The 27090-nt window shown below is 40.2% G+C and overlaps 1 protein-coding gene across 1 annotated transcript in view; it reads right to left on the bottom strand.

The window, feature by feature from the left end:
- The window catches only part of RGS5 (regulator of G protein signaling 5), a 110320-nt gene that overhangs the window by 57487 nt on the left and 25743 nt on the right, over nucleotides 1-27090 (bottom strand). The window contains exons 2-3 of the mRNA XM_075182506.1: nucleotides 12684-12803; nucleotides 4626-4687 (exon numbers count right to left, since the gene is read on the bottom strand). Of these exons, the coding sequence (XP_075038607.1) occupies nucleotides 4626-4687; nucleotides 12684-12803 (182 nt within the window). The remainder of the gene's footprint in view (nucleotides 1-4625; nucleotides 4688-12683; nucleotides 12804-27090) is intronic.

Consider the following 27090-nt stretch of genomic DNA (forward strand, 5'->3'; position numbering starts at 1 on the left):
AGGTAACCAATAGCAACCAGCAGGTGCAGTAACGATGGGACACCGGAGCAGAGTTGAACTGGAACAGATGATCACGGAAAGTAGCGGGTAGCAATAGTGGCAGCAGACTCAAGGAAACACGGGAGAGTAGACAAGAACTGAAGACTGAAGCGCACAGAGGCAGCGGATAGGAATCAGCCAAACAGTCACGATGAAACACAGACGGGTTGCAGGTTGAAGACTGTAGTGCACGGAGGCAGCGGATAGGAATCAGCTAACAGTCACGATGATGAAACACAGACGAGTTGCAGGTTGAAGACTGTAGTGCACGGAGGCAGCGGATAGGAATCAGCTAGCAGTCACGATGATGAAACACAGACGAGTTGCAGGTTGAAGACTGTAGTGCACAGAGGCAGCGGATAGGAATCAGCTAACAGTCACAATCATGAACAGGTGAGTGGATGTGGATGAAAGACTGTAGTGCACGGAGGCAGCGGATAGGCATCAGCTAACAGTCCCAATAATACATGGTAGAGTTGAAGTGGTTAGAAGACTGTAGTGCACGGAGGCAGCGGATAGGAATCAGCTCACAGTCACGATGATACAGTAGATGATAGAAGTGGTATGGGAACCACAGTAGTAGAAGTGGTTTGGAAACCACAGAGGTAGAAGTGGTTTGGAAACCACAGGAATCAGCAGGGCTGAAAAACAAGGAAACACAGGAACACCTTCAGAGACTCATGGGGAATGAGACTCCAAGATCAGGCAACGTGGTGTTGACCACAGGTGCTTAATATAGGGAGGTTGCCTGATCTGCCAATTAAGTTAAAGGAACATACACTGAAGGTTTGGAAAGGGCTGCGCATGCGCAGTCCCTCAGGATAGAGGACGTCCACGGTTCCTAATAGTCCGGGAAGAAGCACTCACAGTCCGGTGAGTGACAATGTGTTTGTTTACAAATGAAGGTGTGGAGAACGGGAATGCTGCAGATGACCAGAAGGGACCCAGGTAGCCGTGATATGACAGCGGCGGATGAGGTAAGTGCGGCTAAGATCCCGATTTGTGACAATAACAACACACAGTCCAGCATCAACTAGTTCCCTTCTCTCAGCTAGATACCAGCACCTGCAATCTACACTACCACTCCACCTTCATCATCAATATCCTCACTTATCATCGGTGTTAGTCCTGCATCCAAGTTGCTAAGGCTAGATGACGCCTCCCCCTTCCAGGATTCCTCAGAAGAATCCTTGAGCGTTAGGCCCACTGCTGCTGCTGGGGCTGGATCTTCATCCCAGAAGCATACCAAGCAAAAGACTACTAGTAGTTTAAAACAACAAGTATGACAGCTGTCACCCAGTCGCACAGTGAATCACAGGCACCATGGCGACAATGCTAGTATTAGATCTGCGTCCAATATCCACCATTAATGCAGCAAGTTTTAGACAGTTAAATGAGGTCCTGTGTCCCCATTACTAAATTGCATCTCAACACTATTTTACTAGGCAAGCAATTCCTCACCTGTACCAGGAGGTTACAAAAAACCTAATTATTGGGCTACGAAATGCCATTCTACGCACTGTACACTTAACCACAGATATATAGACAAGCGGAACTGGGCAAACTAAAGATTATAGGACTGACAGCCCACTGGTTTGATGAATCACCTTCAGCAGCAGGAACAGCAGGAGAATCTAACAAACAACTCCAGATCTTTAAGAATCAGGCTACCCTGTGTATCACCGGCTTCATTAAGAGGCATACTGCTGACAACCTGTTAGAAAAACTAAGGGAGGTCATTGCAACATGGCTTATCCTGCTTGGATTCTCCTCAGGATATTTGTATTCTATTTTCACCGATATTGTGAGAACATTACAGTGGGGTGATTTAAATCACATTCCCTATTTTGCTCACACAATCAACTTGGTGATACAAAGCTTTTTAAAAAATTACAGGGGGAGTGCATGAGATGCTGTATGTGGCCCGAGAAACTTCAGGACATTTTTGGAATTCAGCAATAGCATGTAGGAGATTGCAGCAGCTGCAAGAATAATTGAATTTGCCCTGACACCAACTGTAGCAAGAGGTGGTGTAACCAGATGGAATTCGACCCTTTATATGCTTGAGGAACAGCGAATGCAGCCCTGTCCACTCTGTCTTCGAACACAAAGAACACTTACTTCAGCCTATGATTTCGGGGAGTGAGGTAAGGGGTGTTTTGCCGTAGTCAATGAACAGTAGGGGTATGCCAAATTCAAGCGTACTCAGGACATATTTGTGCAGTGTGTTGTGTAGTAGAGCACAGCATATCTATATCGTAGAGATACGTTTGTTTAAAACCAATACAGGTTGCGGTCAGTATTCGCGCCTTTATGAATCAGGCCCAGAGTGTTTGTCCCAATAAAAGAAAGGTCGCTTACAACAGATTGCAATAATCATAACATCAAGCGCTGATAAGGTATTCTTTCATTCATAATTAACAGACGGATTGATACGTCAACATAACACAAATCAAACTAGGAATCTACTTTATTAATTTCTATGTATTGGACTGCAACCCTATACTTAGTTTCAAATGTTTCTGCAGTTATAACCAACGCACAGTCAGTGAAGAGCGGCATGGAGAGGAGACAGAAAATCAAAGAAGGGAAGAGGAATAGAAGAAAACAAGAAAAGAAGGTTAAAGAAAGGTAAGTAAAGACTGGAGGGGCAGCAGTGTAATAAAGGGGGCACAGTGATGAAGGGAGCAGCAGCATAATGAAGAAGGCAAAAGTGTGAAGAAGGAGGGGGCACAGTGCGATGATGGAGGGTCAAATGTGAGAATTCACTAGTGAGAGGGAATAATAGGAGCAGAAACAGGGCTAGATAGAGAGGATCAAGGAGTAAGGAAGGAGCGAAAAAAGCAGGATGTGAGGCACAGGGGAAAGTAGGGAGGGAGGGAAATAGAGGGATACCTGCAATGGAGATAGGGGCACATAGGAAGAGAAAAAGGAAACAGATCAGGGAAAGATAAAGGGTACAATGGAAGATATAAGAGTTATATTTTGTAAAGTTTTATTATAATATTATGGAGATATGAGGGAAAATGTAAGTATATAAACGAGACACGAGGGAAAGGTGGAGGGACACAGAGGAAAGTTAACTGGACACAGGAGAGGTGGGGGACACAGGGTGGATAGCCTTGCATCATTTAATATGCTTTATATTATACTATATATTGTTAAAATGCATCTGAAATTAATTTCATTCTATCAAAACACCTAAACCTTCGGGAGGCCTAGGCCGCCCCCAGCTGTTCATTTCACAGTGAAAGTTCCATGCCAGCACATCTAAATTTCCACTTATTTCTTCTATACACACCTTTTTATTATTGTATTGTATCACAACCTTTTCTATCTTTTAAATAAACATATTCAAAAGTTTCAACAAAAAAATGTTAATTAACGAAAAAAAAAGTATATTCTTTTAAAAAATAAAACATACTATTACTGTGGTCTTTGAGTGTCCTCATTGTCTTTTTCTTATCTCCGAACCAAGACAGGTCAAATGGTTGGGAAGAGGCCTAGGGGTAAATGTTTCAAGCTGCGAGTATCCGGCAGGTTTGAAAAGGGGAGATTTTGCCTATAGCAACATATCAGATATTAGTTATCATTTATTTAGTACATTCTACAAAATGTTAGCTAGAACCTGATTAGTTGCTATAGGCAACATCTTCACTTTTCAAACCAGCTGTGAACTCGCTGCTTCAAACATTTACCCCCTAGATTATTTCAGTGTGGACCTGGAAGACTTGGAAGGGCCTTGATATTTGTTGACAACCCCCCTGCCAAAGTACACACCAGTCATGTGCTGCACATTCTGGGGATAGTTTTCACTATAGCAGGAGTAGACCTTACTTATAGTCTCCCTGGTACAGTGGAAACCATCCACCAGGCTCTCAAACGCTGGGGTTAATTGATTATTTGAAAAGGAAACATGTTGCTCGTATTTTAATTATTTCATAATTTTTTTAATTACATAGTGCTGGACCTGCATTCTGAGCAGAAGTATAACCATCAACCGCTTGCAGTTCTCTGCTATTCAGCCTCATGTGTTTTTACTACAAATGACTGACTTACCTCTGCTCAGGTGACATATTCTGCCAATTCATCGATGTAATATTAAATAAAGTTTTATAGATTATAATTATTATTATCAGCAACATCTTTCATTCATTATAAACTGCCATTTTCATGGCAACATCCTATATTTACTTTGATTCAATAGCAAATTAGAGTATAGCATATAATGTGATTGTGTATATTGCAAGTAAAACTTTCAAAATCATTACATGGGATCCATAACAGGAGCAGATTCAACCCAAGATAATTTGACACGTGTTACATTTGTATGTAACAAATTACTTTGCAGGTCCCCCCTGGAACCTTTCCTGGAATCCAAACCAGGAGAGGGTCATCTCAGAGTAGAGGACAAGAAGGTCTGAATTTTCCAGTCAGTGAAATATTCGGCTTGTGGGAAAACAAATGAAGCTACAGTGTATGGGGTCAATAGCATGGACCAGAGTGAAGCTAAGCCTTTAGTAACAGGACGCAGACAGGAAACTGAGAGAAGCAGAGAAACAAGAATTAGACAGATGGGAACTTACAGCTGTTCTGCAGCAGCTTCTCCAGAGTATCTCGCCATTGTAGGGCTTCTTCTGCGGAGGGTCTGTTAAAGGAAACAAATTGAGGTATCAATATATTAGCTCATCAATGGGCTCAATATAATAGCTTTAGGTACTCAGGATTGTATCTACATTTAAGTTAAGCCAGGCCAAAGAACTGATCAGAAGTGAGCAGAGAATACATTAATTAATTGTTTTACCATTTTTCTGACTGAAATGTGAAAAAAATTATGTTAGATTTACAATTCCTGGTTAAGCGTGTGTCTTTTTACAATAGCTAAGGGCAGCATTAATACAAAGTGTAGACCAGTGTTGGCTAACCTGTGACACTCCAGGTGTTGTGAAACTACAAGTCCCAGCATACCTTTACAGCAATAAGCTGCTATATATTGGCAAAGCATGCTGGAACTTGTAGTTTCATAAACACCTGGAGTGTCACAGGTTAGCCAACACTGGTGTAGACCCACAGGTGGTAACAACTGTATCCTTGTTAACATTGTCTAGTGATGTTATCATAGCAGTCATTACTATGAACACTTATGTGTAATAAGGAATCATATCTCTGGTTGTACATAATACACGGTATAGTATATCACCTTATATATCACCTGGTTTAAATTATAAGGATATTAGAAGTCGACAAGAAATGTTATAATTCTATAAAGGCACAAGGCCACAAGCTGTGTGCTTTACTGATCATGCAATTATAAAGTATATCAAAAAATGTATCCAAACATTCATCAACTAGAAGAGGAATACCAAATATGCTTTATATGTATTTTACACAAAAGGGTAGCTCTGAAATTACACCAAATACTGTCTATGCAGTTCTTTGGTTGATCCAGGTATAAACACTAATATGAATATTTACAAAGAAGATAACTTTTTCTTTAATTATTTTATACCAGGAAACAGTCCCAGTTTTCTGCACCATAAATGGAAATGGACAAGTGGAAACGATTGGGGTTGCCTTAAAACCTAACTCTCATGACAGCTGCTTCAGTTTGACTCATTTATGGGTGGAATTGGAACAGAATTTAAAGATAATTTAAATAGAAAAAATACATTATTCATGGAATATGTATCATTATACTATAATGCCTAAATGAGTTTTATTTTCAAATGAAACACATTTTACATCACTAAGGTTGTCACCTTTAATTCATTTGTAATGGTCATTCTGCAACTTTTTCTTAAACAGGACCTGTGATTTCTCAGCTAAAGGCCTCTTTACATAACGTCGTGTGTTATGTCTTTCCTGAAAAAACAAGGTATCACAATACGCCAGGAGAGAGCAGGTAAAATCTTGGCAAGCTATATGCAAATGCTGAATGTGGGCTGTAAATACTGACTCATTCTCGCCCCCAGGTAACTTTCTTCCACAGCTCCGCTGAGCTCACAAGGTAAGGGAGTTGTGATATAAGAGGAAACAAGCAAAAATTTAGCATTTGATTATAGCGCACCTAGGTATTTCATGCTCTGTCCTGGGACTTTGATCTTTTTAGGACATACACAGGGCCTGAGTCATTAAGGAGTGCAAGGCAAAAAAACGAGTAAATTTGATCCTGGACAAACTATCTTACAATGCAAGGGGTGCAAATTAATTTAAAACTTTTTTTTTACACTGAAATTTAAGTTGATCTATGACATGCTGTACCCCAACTATAAATCTTTCCCTACATTTTTTATTTCTCTCCCCCACCAATGCAACATGGTTTTGCTAAGGCGCAAATTTGCTCCTTTTCTTTGCTTTGCTCCTAGCTCAAAATCAGGCCCAATGAGTCCAGTACAATTTAATAGATCAGAATACTCTCACCTATTGAATCAGACTGGATGGATTGAGTCCTCCTATGCAGAGCCGGATTTAGACCTCATAGGGCCCTAGGCAGGATACTGTTTTTGGGCCCCCTTCCTGAAACAATCCATAGCACTATATTTTTGCAGCCTACCATATACCCCTATAGTTACGTAGAAGTGAAAGCATGTGCCGCCGCATGCCTACCATATACCCCTATAGTTAAGTAGATATGAAAGCATGTGCCGCCGCGCCACCAAAGGAGGTGGGGGCGTGGCTTGCATCTTTGGGGGCGTACCTAACATGTGAAAAGAGCAAGGCCACCCTGCTGATGAAAAAAGGCACCCCTAAATAATTACCAAGCAGTCCCGTTTTTTTAAGTAGTTGGGTCAAAACAACTTAATAAATATTGAAGTCAGGGCAGAAATACTTAAGTTGTTTGCAAAAATAATACGCATAAATCCAAGTATGTGCTCTTGTCACTTTTGTCCCTCTATCATCACACTGTGCCCCTTCATTGTCACTTTTGCCCCTTCACAATATCACATGTGCCCTTTCACCATCACCTCTGTGCCCTTCACCATCACCACCTCTGTGCCCTTCACCATCACCACCTCTGTGCCCTTCACCATCACCACCTCTGTGCCCTTCACCACCTCTGTGCCCTTCACCATCACCACCTCTGTGCCCTTCACCATCACCACCTCTGTGCCAATCACCATCACCACCTCTGTGCCCTTCACCATCACCACCTCTGTGCCCTTCACCACCTCTGTGCCCTTCACTATCACCACCTCTGTGCCCTTCACCATCACCACCTCTGTGCCAATCACCATCACCACCTCTGTGCCCATCACCACCTCTGTGCCCATCACCACCTCTGTGCCCTTCACCATCACCACTTCTGTGCCAATCACCATCACCACCTCTGTGCCAATCACCATCACCACCTCTGTGCCCTTCACCATCACCACTTCTGTGCCAATCACCATCACCACCTGTGCCTCTTCACCATCACCACCTCTGTGCCCTTCACCATCACCACTTCTGTGCCAATCACCATCACCACCTCTGTGCCTCTTCACCATCACCACCTCTGTGCCTCTTCACCATCACCACCTCTGTGCCCATCACCACCTCTGTGCCTCTTCACCATCACCACCTCTGTGCCAATCACCATCACCACCTCTGTACCAATCACCATCACCAATTCTGTGCCCCTTCACCATCACCACCTCTGTGCCCTTTACCATCACCACTACTGTGCCAATCACCATCACCACTTCTGTGCCAATCACCATCTCTGTGCCCTTCACCATCACCACCTCTGTGCCCATCACCATCACCACCTCTGTGCCCTTCACCATCACCACCTCTGTGCCCTTCACCACCTCTGTGCCCACCACCATCACCACCTCTGTCCCTCCGTTGTTTTACTTACCTTTCTATTGCCTTTCTTCTGCGGCGCGCTGCTCCTCCTCGGCAGCCTCTCCTCCTCTCTCTATCACTGAGACACTGAGAGGAGAAGAGGCTGCCGGGACCCAATTCGCGGCACCCGACCCCCCTCCCCCGATTCCCCGGGGGGGGGGGGGGGGGTGCCGCGAGTCGGGGGAGGGGCCGATTTTTTTTATTTTTTTTTAAATTGCTCCTGTCCCCCCCAGCTGTGCCCCCTAGAGCCGCTAGGCCCTAGGCAGGTGCCTAGGTTGCCTAGCGGTAAATCCGGCCCTGCTCCTATGCTGTGAACTAAATAGCTGACTAATCAACTAGTCCACCCTACTTCTGTCTGCAGGCAAAGGTGGACATCTCAGGCAGGGCATCTAAAGTTTACTATGTGAGAAGCGCTGGCCATAAAAAGTTGATGCTTATAAGTGGATAGCTCTTTAACATTTAGCAGTTATTATAACATAACCGAGAGATGAATGAAGCCCAAGGGAAATTAAAAGGTGAAATGTGTGTTAGTAACTTTATTTGTCCCTCTCTAAGGGGTTAAATTCAGCAGACAAAGTGAGCTTTGGGTAAATCTCATTGTTGTGTCACGGTGGGAGGTCACTTAGGCCACATTATATATTTCTCTGGCTGATGGTGTTCTGCATCTAGGCTGCAGGACAAGTTGGGAGGATAAGTGTGGTGCCTGTTTTTCTGTTTCTTTGCCTCTCCTTTTCTCACCTATGCCTTTTTTGTTCCTCCTCCCTTTCTTCCTTTTGCCTGCTCCCTGTTTTCTAGCCTATTCATTTCTTCTTTATAGTCCCTATGTTCCTGGTGCCCAGTTAACTCTGTCTAATAGCCGGGTTTTTCCTGGTGCCACATGTTGTTAAACGTCCCTACTGTCTTTTACGAGTCGCTGTGTTCCGCAGCTTGCTTCCTCTGCTGGCGTCCTGGCTGTCATGGCAACAGCCAGGGACGTCACTTCCTCCTTCCTCGTCCCGGCCGTTGCCATGTTGATGCCCTCTGTAACTACGCCGCGTCCCAACATTAGGGGGCAGCCAGGCGCGCGTGTAAAAGTTAATTAAGTTAATTACTTATTCATGATTAGCCTCCTGTAAATAATCTCTCTGACGCTCTATTATTGGCCAGTTTAAGTATTTAAAGCAGGGAGGGCTTAGACTCCCTGTTGGTTACAGCGTCCTTTGCCCTGCATGTGTTGCTGACCTGCTCTGTGACTATCCTTGTTATTCCTGTGGATACTCTGCTAAACTTCTGTTGGACCTCTGTTGTGACCTGCTGTCTGTTTTCGGACTTTGCTTGTGTTTTTGATTGCCCTGACATTTGGCTTGTACCTCAAAGCTCCCTGCAAGCCCCGACCCTCTTGCCTGTCTCTGACCTCTCTGCCTGCTATAGATCTCAGACCCCGGCTTGCCTCTGACTATCTGCTCTTATCTTGGCTACCGCCTCCTATTCACCACTTTCGGCAATGCATATAAGCTTCCACTACACAAGAGCTTATGACCTGGGGGCATCAAAGTTCCTCTGAGCACATAAAGTTCTAACAGAAAGGTGGCTGCTATAGGCAAAGACCTCTGTCTCCAGTTCTGCAAGCTTATATCAATAGTCAAGAGCCATAACACTGTCCTGGTTGGTCCTGTAGAGGGCAATAGCAGTGCCTCCATGGTCTGGGCCTCTGTGCTGGTCTCCCCTACCCTATTTTCCACTTACCTTTTCTCGCAGCAACATCGGCTTCCCAGTGAGAGAGTGGCCATGTCTCCCTGCCTTAGTTCTTGAGTGAATTAGGTGTGGCCGGAAAACATTGAGCAGTTGGCGAGCTATGCTTGGTGGGCATACATTAGTTTTATTTATGTAATGACTGAACCCGCCTCCCTTCGAAGAGTAGGCTTTGGCTTCGGTACAGGTTTGTTGGTTGTGTTCAGTCAGCCCATAAGGGACACGGGTTCTCGAATGCCTGGGATAAAGATAAGGTATACCCATGTTTAAGGAAAAGGGTACGGCAGGGCGAAATGGTTCCCTATGTATTGATATCGAGAGGGTAAACAACCTCACAGTGATATCAGGAGCATTGGTCCTTACCAAACTGCTTATCGTTTTCTCCTCCACCATACAATGTTTGTATTTTAATAAACTCCTTTATTTGCCAAGCACTGTTTTGTGTTCTTTATTATTATTAGCTTGCTAGGGAGATGAGGGGGGGACTGACTAGTATGTGAGAACATCAATCGTAGTTTAATAGGATAAATAAGGTATATTACGACAGATGCGAAAAATGAAAAACATTCTACTGTGATATTTAAATGCAATAATAAATAGATACATGCAACTTCAAAATAATAATAAATATGTGACGTATTCCATACTATTAAAAGAAGTTCAGATATTTTGAATGCCATATGTAAATGTTAAAGCATGGGAAATACATCTTCATTTGAACTCCTATAAAGAGCTGTGGTCTTGGCTGTTGCTCCAGTGATCTCCATTGGGAGATTTTATTTATATCTGGCTCTAGAATCAAATCTAATGTGTCATCTCTCAGCTAATACACAGCTGGAATGGTACAAATGTGTATATGGGGAATAACTATATTTTCTACACATGCAAAATTTATTTTACAGTAAAAAGTTTGTGGAAAAATAAACACAAATTAGAAACGGTATATTTTGAATCAAAATTTTGAAATCACAGTATGTATGAATGGCAAGACTCATTGCTTGAGATGGACAATCTGGTGCTGTCCCATGTTACAAAGGATGAACTGGGAGTGACTAACAGACTGAGATATTTCAGAAAATAGAAGGGTATCCTAAGTTTAGGTTCATTGTCACCAGGACCATTTTGAGCTGCTCAATCCTTCTTGTACCTTTCATTTACAGAACTACTCATCTATGATGGCTGGATGGAAATAAGAGAGTCGTGTGCTCCCCGATTTTCATGGGGCAAGCCTTACTCATGAAGCCTGGAAGGGGCTTTGCCATTTTGGGCATCAATGGGCAGATTGTGGGCATAAATGGGTGAACTGGAGCATGGCCACAATTTGTTCTGATATTTATGCTTGCAATGTGGCGGGTATGGAGTTGGGGGAGGTAGAGTGTCAAGGGCAGAATGGGTAACCTGTCCCACTAAACATGTGTGTCCTGCTTCATTACACTGATGACCTTCCATGATTATAAAATATTCCCTTTTTCTTATAGATAGCAAGGGTTAAGAGAAAAGGAACATGAAGGATGCCAATCACAAAGTGTATTCTAATTACAATATTGGTACAAAAAGTCCTCTACAAGGGGCATGTTGTGCAACGTGCCTCTCAAACAGAAATCATTGCCTGTAATGGTAACTGACACATTGGCCTCAGACTTAAGCCTGCAGCAGAAGTGAAGCTTAAAAAAATTAGATGTTCTGTGGGATATTTCACAGTCTTCCAATAATTACCCTATAATTACATTACGGAGGTACCACAGTCACAATATTCAATCTAGCTCTGTCATTTAGTGAGATAATTAGAACAATGAGAGGACCACAGACATTATTTATGCAGGGCACCTGCATATTGCCAGTAGGAACAGGCTTTTAGCAAAAACAAGTGATATCATCAGCTCATGTACAGGAGTGATTCTAATGAAGAGTATAGTCAGAAGATATATAGGATATGAGTATGTGGATCTACATGGACCATTAAAAAGAAATGTTACTTAATGTATAAAAATACTGCACTATAAAGGTAACTTGGTGAAGTGCCATTTTATAGACCACTGGTGGGCAATAGATGGGCATGCAGTAATCCAGAGCCGTTTAGCCCACCCCACCAACTTTTCTAACTGACAGCGCCTGGTCAAGCCCCCTCATTTCCTGATTGGGCAGCACCAGTACCCTCCCTTGACTCAGAGATGTATTGCTGAATCCATCTAGCTATTTCAAGATATAGGAACTGCAATAAACGTTAATATTCTATTGCTGATTCCAGTGCCTTACTTGCACTAGATCGCTGTATGAGATACGGAAGATTTGAAGTTTATTAGTGAATAACATCCTTTTTTTGTTTTAGACAGTTCTGGTAGACAGTGGAGGAGATTGCCCATGCTGATGTATACATGTCTCTCCAAAGAATGAGCATTTTAAAGGGAATGCTGTGAAAACGCTAGTTGCAAAGATAATAAGACATGGAGGAGCATATAGTGCATTCTAAGAAACATGAGTTAAAGTATTTATTTTGATGCCAGTGAGCAAGGGGCCTGAGAGACTACCACACTCAGCTCCTCCAGTGCCTGTGAGTCAGCAACTAACTGCTCAAATGAGGCTTCACTGCACATGCGCCGGCCCCCACACATGCTAACAAGAGCAGAGTGGTGACATCCGGAGCAGGTGGACTAGTATCGTTGTGCCCTCCTTGCCACTGGGTCCCCCGTTACTACTTGGCTACATAGCCGTTGCATGAGCTGCTATGGCAGTTGTTACACCACTATCTCCAGATCTACCTTATCCTCTATCTCTCATAAGTGTTATATATACATTATTTGATGTCATCCCATATCAAAATATACACCGTGATTGTTTTTACACTAGACCTATTTTTTACTGGTTCAAGCTCATATGACCATATGACATAGATGAACCATGTAAAACGTTAGTACAGTGTGGTAACAAGGAGTTATAAGAAGTAAAAGTTATAGTTAGTAGCACTGAGGAGCTGTGGTAGGATGTATATGGAGTAACAGGAAATGCTACTTGTAGTGAAAAGTTTATTGGTCACTGACTTTTTCTTGTTTTTAAACCAATTAACCTTTCCATATGCAGATACCTACTTGGGTGTCTTGACTGTCTTCTCATGCTTCTCATGCTTCTCAGGGTACGGGATAATTAAGTCAATGGCAGTTTCTGGCTTCTGGAGGAGAGTGCCGAGTTTGGTCTTTATCTCCTTGGCTCTAAAGAAAAACAACATAACACTTGTAAATGGCTGTTGTCAGGAAAAGGGTCATACATATAAAAAAAAAGCCAGTATTTGTATTTCATTTGTCCACTGTATCTTCAAAAACAAATAAAATCACACATTGGAAAAAATTAGGAAACCATGGCACTTTTAAAACTAGTGTCAAATGGTTTTAATATTCTTTCACTTATGCCAGTTGTTTGATTTATTTCTTCTTTACTTTGCAAAGCATGTACATTTTCACGTTAGCATTAGTATATATGCACTGGTTGGTTACCATAGAGACACAGGAGATAACAGGAGATTGAAGCTCTCCGAACTGCACCATTCTACATAATGTAATAACATATAGCCCAGTGGTAGCTCCTACAGTACTGTGCCTTATAATACATAGCGATTCTTCCATATCATAAACAGTATTGTATATTAGAATTACTAGTTATATCACATGGACCATGTAATGGTACAATGTTGTTCGTTTCTGATTCTGGAGTTATAATTGCATAATTGTCCAGATTTATCATTTATGTTGCTACTACTCTTTCATCATATATCAGATTAACAGGCTATTATTAAGTTGAAAATATTGCAGGAAGCAAGATTACAGAATTCGTTTAATAGTAGAACAATTGAACAATTAATGGACTTTAAAAGTAAAAACTAAAATTACAATTGAATCATAAAATAGGTCCTATCCTATAGAACAGGAGTCCTCAACCTGTTTCCTTCTGAGCCCCCTAACCAAACATATTTAAAGCCATCAATTTCACAACTTATTTATTATATCTACAGTACTAAAAGCAGCTTGTTATGCACTTAAACAAATATAATTTACAGAAAACCTATTTTATATGCATACTTGCATATATTTTACACCGTCAAAGAGGGACATTAATAGAGACAGATTTTTGTCCCAAACACTATCCCTTTAATCTCTCTATCCAATTTCCAATCCTTCTTTCCCCACCCAGGCACTGGCCAGCACTCCCTCTTCTTCCATGCATCTCTTCCACAATGAACTCTTACTCTTACCCCAGTCACATCCCAAACCCTTTTCTTTCCTCATGTGTTCCATTAATTTGACTATACTACACAGTATGTAGTGAAGTTCTGGCCTGAATTGGCAGACATGCAGCCAATCAGCTTACTTCAGAATAAAATCTCTGCCCACTGCAGGTGGTCAGCTCATCTCGCAGCCCTCTGCCTCAAGCTTGTGAACACCTTGAGGGCTTTAAGTCCCTGGAGCTTACAATACATAATATAGGAATAAATACAGTGACAGATGACTAGACAAGTATCAATTTATATTACAGAGATACTGATAGATGAATAAAACATGGACTGTCAACAGGACAGTATTAATACCACTCATATGTATCCAATTACAAGTAAAAAAAAAAAAAAAAAAAAAGAACAAAAGTAAAACTCGAAACTCTGTGACCTGTATAAAACTTTGACATTTTAATTTGGTCATGGTATGGCTCGGTAACTTCTAATATTATAACATAAAATTATAGGGCCATAATCCCATTTCATATTCACAAAAGGAGGAGGTTACACATATTGGGTCTGAATAATCAATATCTCAAAAGGTACGTGTTTTTCTGTTGTATCACTTGCACCAGCTACAAGTCAGGGGGAAGCACAGATTGATGGTGATGACGGTCACCTATGCATGCTAGAACATGTCTTTGCAATCAGCAGCAAATGTAAAAATGCATTTAATGTCCAGTAGACATTAAGAACATCATGATCAGGGGCAAACCCAGGATTTGTAGAGAGGGGTTTACACACCACGCCACCAGTGGGTGTGACCAGCATGCATAGGGGCGTGGTTATAATTTTAGACAGTGCTTTGCTGCTCTCCAACTCTTCCTATCCCCATCATATACACGAGCAATGATGCATGCACTACTGCTAGGTGCACACAGCTCTCCCTTTTCGAGCAGAGCCATGTGAAGCAGGACATACCTCCCAACTGTCCCTACAGTCAGGACAAAGTCCTAACTAAGTGTGTTAGCACAGTTGGCAGACTGTCCTGCTCTCTCCTACCTGTTCTTGCTGCTTTCAATATTTGTTGCTGCTGCTCAGGTCCTAAGCTCAGATGCTGCTTGTCTGGATCCTGGAATGTTGGGTCACTGTTTGGAAAAAGGACAATTACCTAATATAGAAATCCCAGCAAAGAGTGAACAAATCAGCCTGATATTAAATCGAAAGCAACCACGTTTAAAAATTAGGCCTCCCAGCAACCAACCCTGACAGTAAATTAATGGCATTCACCTTTAATAAAAAGATCAATTTCCTATCAAACAACCCCAACATTAAATAAATAGTATTTACATTTCATAAATAAACCTATTTCCTCCCAAACATTAAATAACTAGCATTCACTTTTAAGAAATAATAATCCATCTCCCCAAACTCAGCCACACATTCAATTAATAGCACCCAAACCACCCCAGCATTAAATGAATAGTCCCATCGTCCCACCCTTAATAGGTTCGCCATAACCCCACTATTAAATTAAATATTCCCAACTTTCACCCCACCAATAAATTAAAAGCTCCCACTCTCAACCTACTATCAAATTAATATTTCACACCCCATCCACATCACATAAAATACCCGCCTACACTTACATTAAAATCCCTTTTTCCCTTCCCCCACATTTATATTAAAAGTCCCTCCAACTCTATGTTTACAAAGAAACTATTGTACTTATACATTAAATCCCCCACTTACATTAAGTGTATATGAGAACCCCCCCCACAAACACACTCACACACTTACCATCTTCATCTATTGCTGTGTCTTGAGAGAGGGGCGGGGACACACAGCAGGGGAAATAGGGGCGGGGACACACAGTAAGAGAGAGGGGCGTGGACACACAGCAGGGGAGAGAGGGGCGGGGACACACAGCAGGGGAGAGAGGGGCGGGGACACACAGCACTGGGAGAGAAAGGGGCAGAGGCACACAGTAAGAGAGAGGGGCGGGGGCACACAGCACGGGAGAGAGGGGCGGGGACACACAGCAATGGAAAAGAAAGGGGCAGGGACACAGCAATGTGAGAGAGGGGTGGGGACCACAGAAGGAGAGAGGAGTGGGGACACACAGCAATGGGAGAGAAAGGGGCAGGGAAACACAGCAGGGGAGAGAGGGGTGGGGACCACAGAAGGAGAGAGGGGCGGGGACACACAGCTGGGGAGAGAGGGGCGGGGACACACAGCAATGGGAGAGACGGCTGTGAACAGTGCAGACAGAAACGATCAGCACACAAGTTGCAATGTGGTTCGTCCCAGGGGCAGGGTCCAGCCACCTCAATTATACAGTGACCCAGGCTTGGATGGGGGTTTCCATAACTAGGAAACCCCCTTGGTTTGCCTATGGTGATATATGTATTGCATGCATTTTTAAAAAGCGCAATTTACGCTAGTTTTGCTTGCCTTAAGGAATCTGGCCCATTATCTCAGTTCAGTATATCATAACAAAGGATGGTAATGCATTCAACTGTGAATGAATACCCCATGGATATGACAACCACCTTGTCCATGTCACCACAAAATGGGCCATCTAGTCTTGATCATAACAGCCAACTTTACTAATGAGCACATTTGACTAGTCCTATTTACAATTGCTGTCCACCTTAAAGCCGTCTGTCTCCATTGAGGAGTCAACAACTGCATACCAGTTTTGTCTGAGTACTGTCTGCTTTTGTCTTTTTTTTTTAAATGTCCTGTATTCGATTTCTTGACGAAATTGCTTGTGTATGGAATTTTTCTGGCTTCCTCCACATTTCAGTCGGACTAGACATTAATAGCTTCCATAAGTGTTCACAAGAAAAACACTCATCTATGGCATCTGGAAGATCTGATGCAACTTTGCTAGTGCTTTCTTATAGGGACAATTCTGGGATATTAAGCCTCATTTCAACTATTTGTGACTTGCTTAATTACTCATCAATGCACCATTCATGAGAAAAAATCAACTAAAGTAAAAAACAAAAACAACAACAAATAATATACTCATTAGATAAAAAAAAAATATTTGATTTACACAAATCTTTAGTAATGCTGGTGTTGTCACATTTCTTTCCCCCTCGATGATGTGTCAACAAACTAAATTTCGTTAAAGCTTATCACTCTCCTTACTTAAGGAGACACCCGGAAAATTATTAGTTTCATGCCCTTGCTTTGAACAGTCATTCTGATTTATGGCTCCACACTTCATTCACGTTTTGCATTACATAAACAATGATTTGAATAGTATTCTGTGTTTGTGTGTTTCACAAATACAAAGTTACTTAATGTTTTCCTAATAACAAAAACAAGTACAATTGTCAATGACCATTGTAAAGAATTGTTATCTTTAAAAAAAATTCAGTGCAGCACTCTTAATGATTTAGCCCTAGAAACAGTTTATGCAAAATGTAATATTTCAGTGTTTCACAAACTTTTCAGTTGATGAACCGATACAGAGGTCCACATATATATATATATATACACTGTATACACACACACACACACACACACACACACACTATATACAGGAGCGCATTTAGTGTATGTATATATATATATATATATATATATATATATATATATATATATGTGTGTGTGTGTATAATATATATATATATATATATATATATATATATATATATATATATTATACACACACACACACTATATATACACAGGGGCCCATTTAGTGCATATATATATATATATATATATATATATATATATATATATATATTTATATTTATTATACACACACACACACTACATATACAGGGGCTCTTTTAGTAGTAAACAGATTTGCGCACCGAACATAAGAAAAGTAAACACCCAAAGGGGTTCAACAACAGTAACATTTGTGCCAGCCATACAAGTGTGTATACTTACACCCCATGAGAGTGTACAGATGTGATTTGACAGTGACAGTGGTAAATGCTAAAGTCAAATTACCCTGTTTGAACACAACATAATAATGTAAAGGGTCAATACATATATATTTTACACACCTCTCCTGCATAGGGATAATTAAAATCCCAAAGAGTCAGCAGGTACAGGCTACAGACAGGGTTAATTCCCACTCAGTCTTTCATACAGCACACAGGTGCACCACATGGGTGTAATTAGTTTATTTTCTTTATTGGTTAAGTACTGCTTGGGAGGAGAATAAAAGGCTGTCTTGTTGTGGACGGGGCGACCAATGAGAGCTTGTTGGCCAGTGACTAGAAAGGAGGTTATGTCTAGTCACCTAGTGTCATCCTGACAAAAGTGTGCTGTGTTATTGGTGATGTGTTACAATAAAAACACAGTTATTCAAGAAAGAAGTTGTTGTGTTGGTGATCAGCCGGGTGTCAGCATCACAATATATGCAAATGTGCTTTCTGGCAGAGATGCATCCTGTCCTCACAGAGAGAACATCCCTGTGTGACAGAGCTTATATGTGTCTTTTTGTTTTCGATACATATATGGGCATTTATGCCATGCAGCTGGTGCCATATACATGGGAGATACCGAGTGCAGGCTCATTTCTTCCCTGAAATATACTGTATATATATATATATATATATATATATATATATATATATATATATATATATATATGTGTATTGTTTTGATGACAGCTATCACTGTATAAGAAAGTAAAATTTTCAACTTAAAATGTACCCACCTTCAAATCTGTTGTTCACCCCTTTAAATATCAAATGGGAATTTCTCCTGCAGTTGTCCAAATGGAAATGTGTATGTGCCCCTAGAAGAGTTACAATGCACCCCAGCTCCTAGACGGTACATAAATTAAGCCCTTTTTTACGGAGTGAAAATGGCCACTCACCCTTTTGCACTGCAAGCAACTACACTAAGGGGGAATTCAAGTGACAGTGTTACTCATGAGGATAACACGGTCTGCGCACTATTACTGTTCATACGTAATTTTAAGGCGGATTTCTGCTCACAACTGTCAGAGGCACAAGCAAAAATCAGCGTTGAAACTACCGTACTAATGGTAATAATGTGCCCTATTACCGTAGTAATGGTAATAATGTGCACTATTACCGTAGTAATGGTAATAATGTGCACTATTACCGTAGTAATGGTAATAATGTGCACTATTACCGTAGTAATGGTAATAATGTGCACTATTACCGTAGTAATGGTAATCGTGCGCAGGCCGCGTTTTCTTTTATCTATTTCAAAAATCTTACTCCACAAATGGAAATCTCGCTTTTGCACTGCCCATTAAAACTAGCAGCATGGTTTGATTAATCTGAACTTAATGCCCTTACATAACCATACTCATTATTCAAACTTCTGCTTCTCCGCAAAAGCCAGGTTGTTACTCAATAAATGCACTTTGGTGGAAATCTAGATGCACTTGTGCAAGTCAAGACCAAAGCACTTCCAGAGCAAGTTTGCACTGTATATTGGCCATTTTGTGAATGGTTGCCCAATGTTAAAAAGTCCGTAGACGGCAAAGCATTATTTGCTTAATTTACTGCAGTTGTTTAGTAATGTATAAACCTAATTTTTCCAAAAAAAAAGAAATCATCCTGCTGTTCTCAATTGCAGAAAGTGTGACCTCTACAAAGGAATTTATAGAATGTTCTACATAATTCCACTTTAAGCCATGAGCCCAGTTCAATGTTTTAAATGACACAGAACAGGCTGGTTTACTCTTCTGTTACTAATTTATTTGAGTTTTTTGCGTCAAAATGTGAATTACTACCACTCTCTTGCTATTTGATAAGTTTCTGTTACTATTTTATGTTGCAGTTCTAATTCAAACACTTAAATGCCAGAAAGAACTTTTACACATCAATGAACTACATATTTATCATTTTATTTACCAAGGCATAGTGCATATAATGATTATCTTGTTTTAACAGCTTTGTGAAGTAATATTAACTGTATTTTCCTCCTAGAAAGGGATAACATTACCTGCGATATTCTTAGTTAAGCAGCACGTTTGGAAAATGTGGAAATATTTGTGATGAGTCCCAAAAGAAAAAGGGAATTCTTATGAAAATATATGCAACCACATTTTCAACACTCATCCTTACGTCCTTGATTATGAAACACTGCCTATAAGATAAACACCAGAATTTCTGAGAATTCAATGTATAAGCAGAATGTTATATAGAACTGGAAGCAGCATTTTAATCTAGAACTCAGTATATCAGGACTGCTTAGAGGCTAAACGTCCCTGGCGCTGACAGCTGACCACAGCCAAAGGGTACTCAGTGTTTTTGCTGGAATCAGCACTTCCTGTTTTCTAATTGGCTTTTGGTTCCTCAATTGCCAAATAACATGATTGAATTAACTGGTGTGAGATTTTCAGTCCACAATGGGAGCATTGTTCCTGGGCTGTTATATAACACTTAGAAAAATAGGTCACATAGCCTTAGATTTACCAATGCAACAAGCACAATTAGAGTCAATAATGTATCGTTGGTATTTTTTGCATACACCCACTATCTATAGGGCAACTGTTAAAAACACCAAGGTGAATGACATAGCAATAAGGGTCCAATGGTAGCAGTTTGGTGCTATGTCATAAGGCTTATATCGATTTGCTATGGCTTACCCAGTCCTAATGTATAGATCTAAAAACAGTGAGACCAGATTGGCACTTTTCAAACCCAGAGGTCGTGATGTGATGAGGTCATTGCAATGTCATTTTTACGGTTACCCCCATATTCACTGTTTTTGTTTTCCTTTCTCTGCCCAGACACAGGGCAATCACAACAGAAGATCTTGGGCACTTACTTCAGTTACACAATTGGGTGAGGAAGGGGCATAAGGCACACACAGAACTATGTCTCAAGTGGGGGAGGCAACGGACACACGCAAAACAAAGGAACATAATATAATTACATCTGGACACTGATAATAATGTTCAGGAACTATTCACAGGTACGCACAAGGGTATATATACAGAAGCAGTGCCAAATGTCAAGCAAGGTGACAGAGTGGAAAAAGGTGCCGTGGGGGTTGACAAGAGAGACATGGGGAGAGACAAAGGGAGCTGCTGAGACCTGAGAGACATCTAGAAAAAAAAGGGAGCACACAGGAGTGATGTGCGCTTTGTGGGTGTTTTGTGTGTCATTAGTGGCCTTGGTTACAGGCAGGAGTGTGTGTGGGCACATATTGTACCAAGGGTCATTAGCTACATTTCACAATTAATCATGAAACATGTGCCTCTATTATCATAAACATTTTCTTGAAAAAGAGTATTGAAGTGGGATTGAAGTGTTTTCAAGATGGAGATGTCATAAAAGGTTATCTGCTTAGTTACGTTAGTATTTGGTGTGAGGATGGGTGACGTAATCAGCTCCTTAGCAGGTGTATCACTTCCAGCTTTCTGACATTCAGATTGATGAATACTAAACATACATGACACCAAACGCAATCTCGCCTCAAGGAAACCTCATGCGGGCCACATAAACATGCCAAAACAAGAGACTAACAGATGAAAAAAAGACAAGAAAAGTACAAAACAAAAGACAGAAAGTTTCCATAATTGGAGCTGTGTCTGTTCATCAAACTGATCAGCTGCTATTTATAGAACATTGTTTATTTATTCAGGGGTGACCGCATAAAAGAAAGCATTTTGCTGGGCTGAAAACACACAGATTTAGTTTTTCCCTTTCAAACAATTTATGTTTCAAAAATGAAATATTTATTGAGCTTGTGATGGAAAAGCAACAGGATTGACCAAGAAGAAAACAACAATGATATTTGAACATAATGGGCCTGATTCATTGAGCAAAGTAAATGTAGATACGTTGCATATTTTGCGTAAATCACTCTGTGCGTTTCTAGAACCAGGGCGTACACCAGAGAATGCAGAAACATCAAATTCACCTTTGTGCGCAATGGATCCTTGCCACAGCCTACAGGGGCAGAACAGGGAGGGGAATGGGCGTATGTGCGTCGTTAATGTACAGTAAGGGTGTGTCGAGCTCAAGCGCACACATCAGTGTCTGATACAAGCATTGTGCATCTCAAAGGTCCGTGATTTTCAGTTGTATCACTAGCACCAGTTACAGGTCAGGTCTAGGTGCCGATTACTAGTGATGACAGCTGTATGCTAGAACATGTGTTTACTATCAGGAACAAATGTAAAAAATTATTTTATGTACAGTAAACATTCATAGCATCCTAATAAATGTATTTTAAGGGGTAAATGAAGAAAAATAACTTTTTTTTTATGTTTTGATATTTTGTCATTAATAACTATATTATTAACAGATGACATTAACAAAATATTGTATTGTGTGTTAGAGCAAAGCAGACCTAGAGCTGTATTCATCAACAGATGTATCCTCAGATCCTTGTTGAATATGGACGTGTGCATGGCCGCTGTACGTGTTTATTTTTAAAAATGCACATTACATTCATTTTGCATCTCATATTAAGTGGTTTAAAAGTACAGTTAGCTCCACTGCAGTTATGGAGGTGGCATCTTTGATACATTAGGTTCCAGTAATGACCTTTGAGTTACTGTGTATTACTTTTGTAGCTGGATATAGTGCCATCTTCAGGTAGTAAGGAGAACAATGGTTGAACATGACTAATATATAACCTAAACCTTTCAGTCTACACAGGCCATCTAAAAAATAATGTAATGTGAGCATTTTGTACACTTTTTTTTTTTTTTTATCATTTTTTATTTTCAGTGGTCAATCAAGAAAATACAGACAGCAAAACGATAACACTGTGTAGCATACACAGTAAAATCACAACAGTTATTGTGGTGTATCGCGTATTAGGAAACCTTTAGACAAAAATTACTGTTTTTTACATTTTTAAGGAGTAATATAAAATGGGTGTAGGAACAAAAGGGATTGTGGTGGGGGGGCGAGGGGGGTAGGACCACAACGATAAGCACTGTAAGTATTTAGAGGTTAATTAGGGTGTGTTGAGCCTATAGCAGAGGGGGAGATATGTGTCGGGAAGAGTTAGGGTCATCGCACATGGGTCAGGTCGGAGGACGCGGAGCGTTGAGTTTTGTACACTTTTTATTATTCAAATTACTTTGGAGGAGTAACAACTTGAATATTAGTCCATGCAGATTAGTGATTGTGTGAAGAAATTGAGTCATTTTGAGAATAATTCTGAATTTGATGAAATAATTATAGTTTAAAAAGGGAAGTGGAAAAGGAACAACAATATATTATGGAAATTATGGATTGACAAAGAAGAAAACATGCACAATATAACTAATTTTGAGTTAAGTAAAATGATAGCAATATAAAAAAAACCTTGCAAAAATAACAAATTTGAAAAGGTAGATGAAGAAAGGGTAATTATTCAGCACTTCAGCTAATGGATCTGATAATGACTGTTCGATTTGATCTGCAAACATGGTTACAAGTATTATTATTTTAATAAAGGGAGACCAGGTGAGTCAAAAACAAACAAAAGCAAAAAGCAAGAGAAAGGAATGAGCAGATAAAGATGGTTCAAGATTTGGTGGATGAGAACACATAGGGTGGGCTTGTTGATGTTTGAGACTGTCTTCAAGGTATGATTGTTAGACTTTTCTTTGTGGATGGCCCCTTTAATTTTTGATCAGTTTGACTTGAGTCATTACTTAATAAATGTCCGAGTTTCTCTCTGGTATGTTGTTTAAATGATTTAGGATTTACATATTTTTGTTTGAAATATTTTTTAAAATGAATATATGATAACAGAAGGGACAGTGCCGATCCTTGGTTACACTCTACCTTTCCTCCAGTGGAACAGAAGGTGTTAACTATTTTGGTTGAATCTACAAGATCCGTATCCAGGAAGCAGTTTTCGCAGCCAGCATGCGTTCTACCACTTCTTCATTAGCTTGAGCAAGCACCTGGCTGCCCATTATTGATGATTACCACATTGCTGTGCATGCCCACCAACAATACATAAGCATATATCCGTATACACATTTATAAGTGTTTTTTCTTACATCTCCCTTCTACTCCTGGAAGGGAAGAACAGGGGTTGGACGGGGGCTGGGGTTCAGGAGTGGGCGAGTATAGGCTGAGTAAAGTAAGAGTGTTTACACATAATTGCAACAGAACAAGCAGCGATTAAAAAAGTCATACTTATCTCTGCCAGTGGCCCAGGGCAGTAGTATAAATATACCCCTCGGCCTCCAAATACTACCCTTACTTCTAATAAATGCAGAATAACAGTTACAGGAGGAATGTGCATTCCATGTTATAGATTTCCAGTTTCCAAACGAGACTGTTCTGGGAAAATCCTACCATAGGTGTATGAAGCTTCTCCCAATTCATTATTAGATACCCCAATTAAAGTACATATAATATATATCCTACAGAACATCTGATACATAGAAACCAAACTGTGCCCCAAACTTTGAGATCCATTAAGAAATTAAAATGGCTTCAGTCAATATAAAATACCCTTTTATCGCTGCGGGGACTTAGCTATAAATTCGTTATAATGTCAGAAATACTACTCTCTTTCTTCTAAATAAAACCTCCACACTCCAATGTGTTTTTTAAGTTCAGCCATTCCATATATTTGTCTGGAATACCCAATAGCACCAAGCCAACACCCAGCTATGTCTTCTGCTTAGCATATTAGGTATATGCCTACTTGTTACTTACTCTGAAGCACTTCATTATAGAACCAGTGTAGATAAAATGTTCTGAATTATGAGAATTTTATCTATCAGGAAACTAATCTACAGCAACACCAATGTGCGTGGCCCATGTTTTCTATTTTAATAGATCACCACAATTTACCTATGACAAATGCACTTGCAGTCTACTACAATCTAAGACAAACTGCAGCGACATTGCTGGTCGTGTTACTGCGTTTGAATACATTAACATTTGTTACCTAGAGAACTGCAAACCAATATTTATCCAAAGATGTTTAAGACTTCTGTGCACTGTAATTATTTCCCATTACAAAGCTGTCTGGCAAACAACTTGTTAAGCATGTTGGTTTGTGAAAGTTACTTTTTTTTCTTGTTTCAGGTATATTATTTAGTTTAACAATATGGGCCCGATTCATTAAGGAAGTAAGGCTAAAAAGGAGTACATTTTTTCCTGGACAAACCATGTTACAATGCAAGGGGTGCAAATTAGTTTATTATTTTGCACATAAAGAAAATACTGTCTGTTTTTCATGTATAAAACAAATACTTGATAGCTTCATTTTTACACTGATATTTAAATTTAATCTAGGACATGTCCTATCCCAATTATAAATCTGTCCCTACATTTTAAATTTACCTCCCCTCCAATGCAACATGGTTTTGCTAGGGTGCAAAGTTACTCCTTTTTTTTTGCTTTCCTCTACTTAATGAATCAGGCCCCACATGTTTAGATTAAAACTAATCAGTGAGTTCATTAGCTCTTTGAAGGATGAAAACCTGTTTTTTTAAATCTTACCCCACTATTTACTTATTGTGACCTCTCAAATAAAATGGGCAGAAATATCTGTAAACTTCAGTTATGCAATGACTATGAAACAAGCTATTTGTTGCCTTTTGTCGATTGGTGAGGTTTGTTGTAAACCTCAGTAACATTATCTGGATATAAATTCATAACCAATTTACAAATAAACACCTCTGAAACATGATGAGCACATGACAAGAGGTCTAAACGTAATATAGATCCTTAATGCAACCTGTGTGTGCAAATGGGTAATTAATGGAAAGTCTTTGAATTCAAGCCAAATACGTGCAGTCTTTGAGGTCAGGATGGGATTGAGAGGACACAATTGACGGGCAAAGATTGTTATGAACAATATTTCCTTTTTGCCTGTGCCACCTAGTCTGTACATTGCAGAAGAGGAAATGCTCTGATCAAAAGCTTTAATGTAGAAGCTGTTCTTCATTTCAACAACTCCCAAGGGAAACAAGGGCAGGAAAACCAGCATGTTACCACTATTGAAGACATCGGACGGACATGTACAGTATTTTCTATTGGTACCTGTGCTTGCCTAACATTTTTTACTTGCTGGCTAGATGAAAGCACATTTATTTGTGACCATTTAGTTAATAAGGTTAAAAACGGCTTGTAAAGTTTTGCGAGTTTCCCCAAAGTAAAATCCTATCTGGTTTGTGGATGTTTTTGTGTGTTTAAAGATGTAGGAAACTGTGTGGCGTGTAGTATATAAATGTTGTCTGGCTGTTTGATTTTCACTTGACAAAATAAATTGAAAGCCTGAGAGTAATGTTCCACAAACAATTCCTTGTTACAGGGTCAAGTGAGTAAATTATTTAGGAATGTTGGAAAAGCAAGATGGGGTGAGACTGCAGCAGCCACAGTTTACTCATACTTTTCAAGGAAATTTGCACACCAAGCTGGGAATATATCTTATACCAGTACACTGGAAGTAAGTGGGACACCCCCTCATAAAGTAAAGGGTCTGTTCTGAGAAATGGGCAAACATTATTCAGCGGATGATGCAACATGATTTTGATGTGGTGATCCTTTATCCATAGCATTATTTTCTGATGTGCAGACCTTTGGTCTGTGATCTCTCTGAGGACAGCATTAACACACTGGCAATGTGCGCAAAGTGTGTGTAAAGGCTCTCATGTGTCCGATAATCATAGCAAATTGAGGCCATATGGGCTAAATATGTGAAATGCTAAAATTACTCCCATCCATCATCCAGATACAGAAAACTGTCAACATATTTAAACTGTATAGTGAGTCAGTGACCATGCTACCAAACTGAGGACATACGGAACAAGAACAGGGAAGAAAGGGAGCGACAGAGTAGACATGGCGCTAATTTAAAGTTGAGCAATCCATACTTCCTAGTAACTGTCTGTACATCACAAGTGATGTTCAGCTGTACAAGAGATTTTATTCTAACCCACACAACCTTCATTCTCTACATGGATCAGGAGACTAAATTTAATACCATATTACGGATGTCCTTTTATTTCATGTTTTGGATCATTGATGATGGTGCATTGATTTTGAGGAGTTAAAGTCTGATTATTTTTAAGGGCTCATAGACAAGGCTGTTGAAATAAGGAAATCAGTGCCTGCTAAAATATACTTTTAAGCGGTTGGTTCAGAAAATAATGTTAATGCATGAGTACATTGGCGGAACTCTGCCTCTGTATCACTTGCATCATTAAGCCCCGTCTCCACAATTGCCCGGAAGCTTGCTTAATCTTACTGGAGTCCGGGAGGACTCCTCGAAATACAAGAGCCTCCTGAAAATTTTGGGAGAGTAGGCAACTATGAAGTAGACAGTGGACCATGTGCTAGTTACCTTTTACAGTGTGGAAG

This window comes from Mixophyes fleayi, chromosome 8, assembly GCF_038048845.1.
Source record: "Mixophyes fleayi isolate aMixFle1 chromosome 8, aMixFle1.hap1, whole genome shotgun sequence".
NCBI classification, from domain to species: domain Eukaryota; kingdom Metazoa; phylum Chordata; class Amphibia; order Anura; family Limnodynastidae; genus Mixophyes; species Mixophyes fleayi.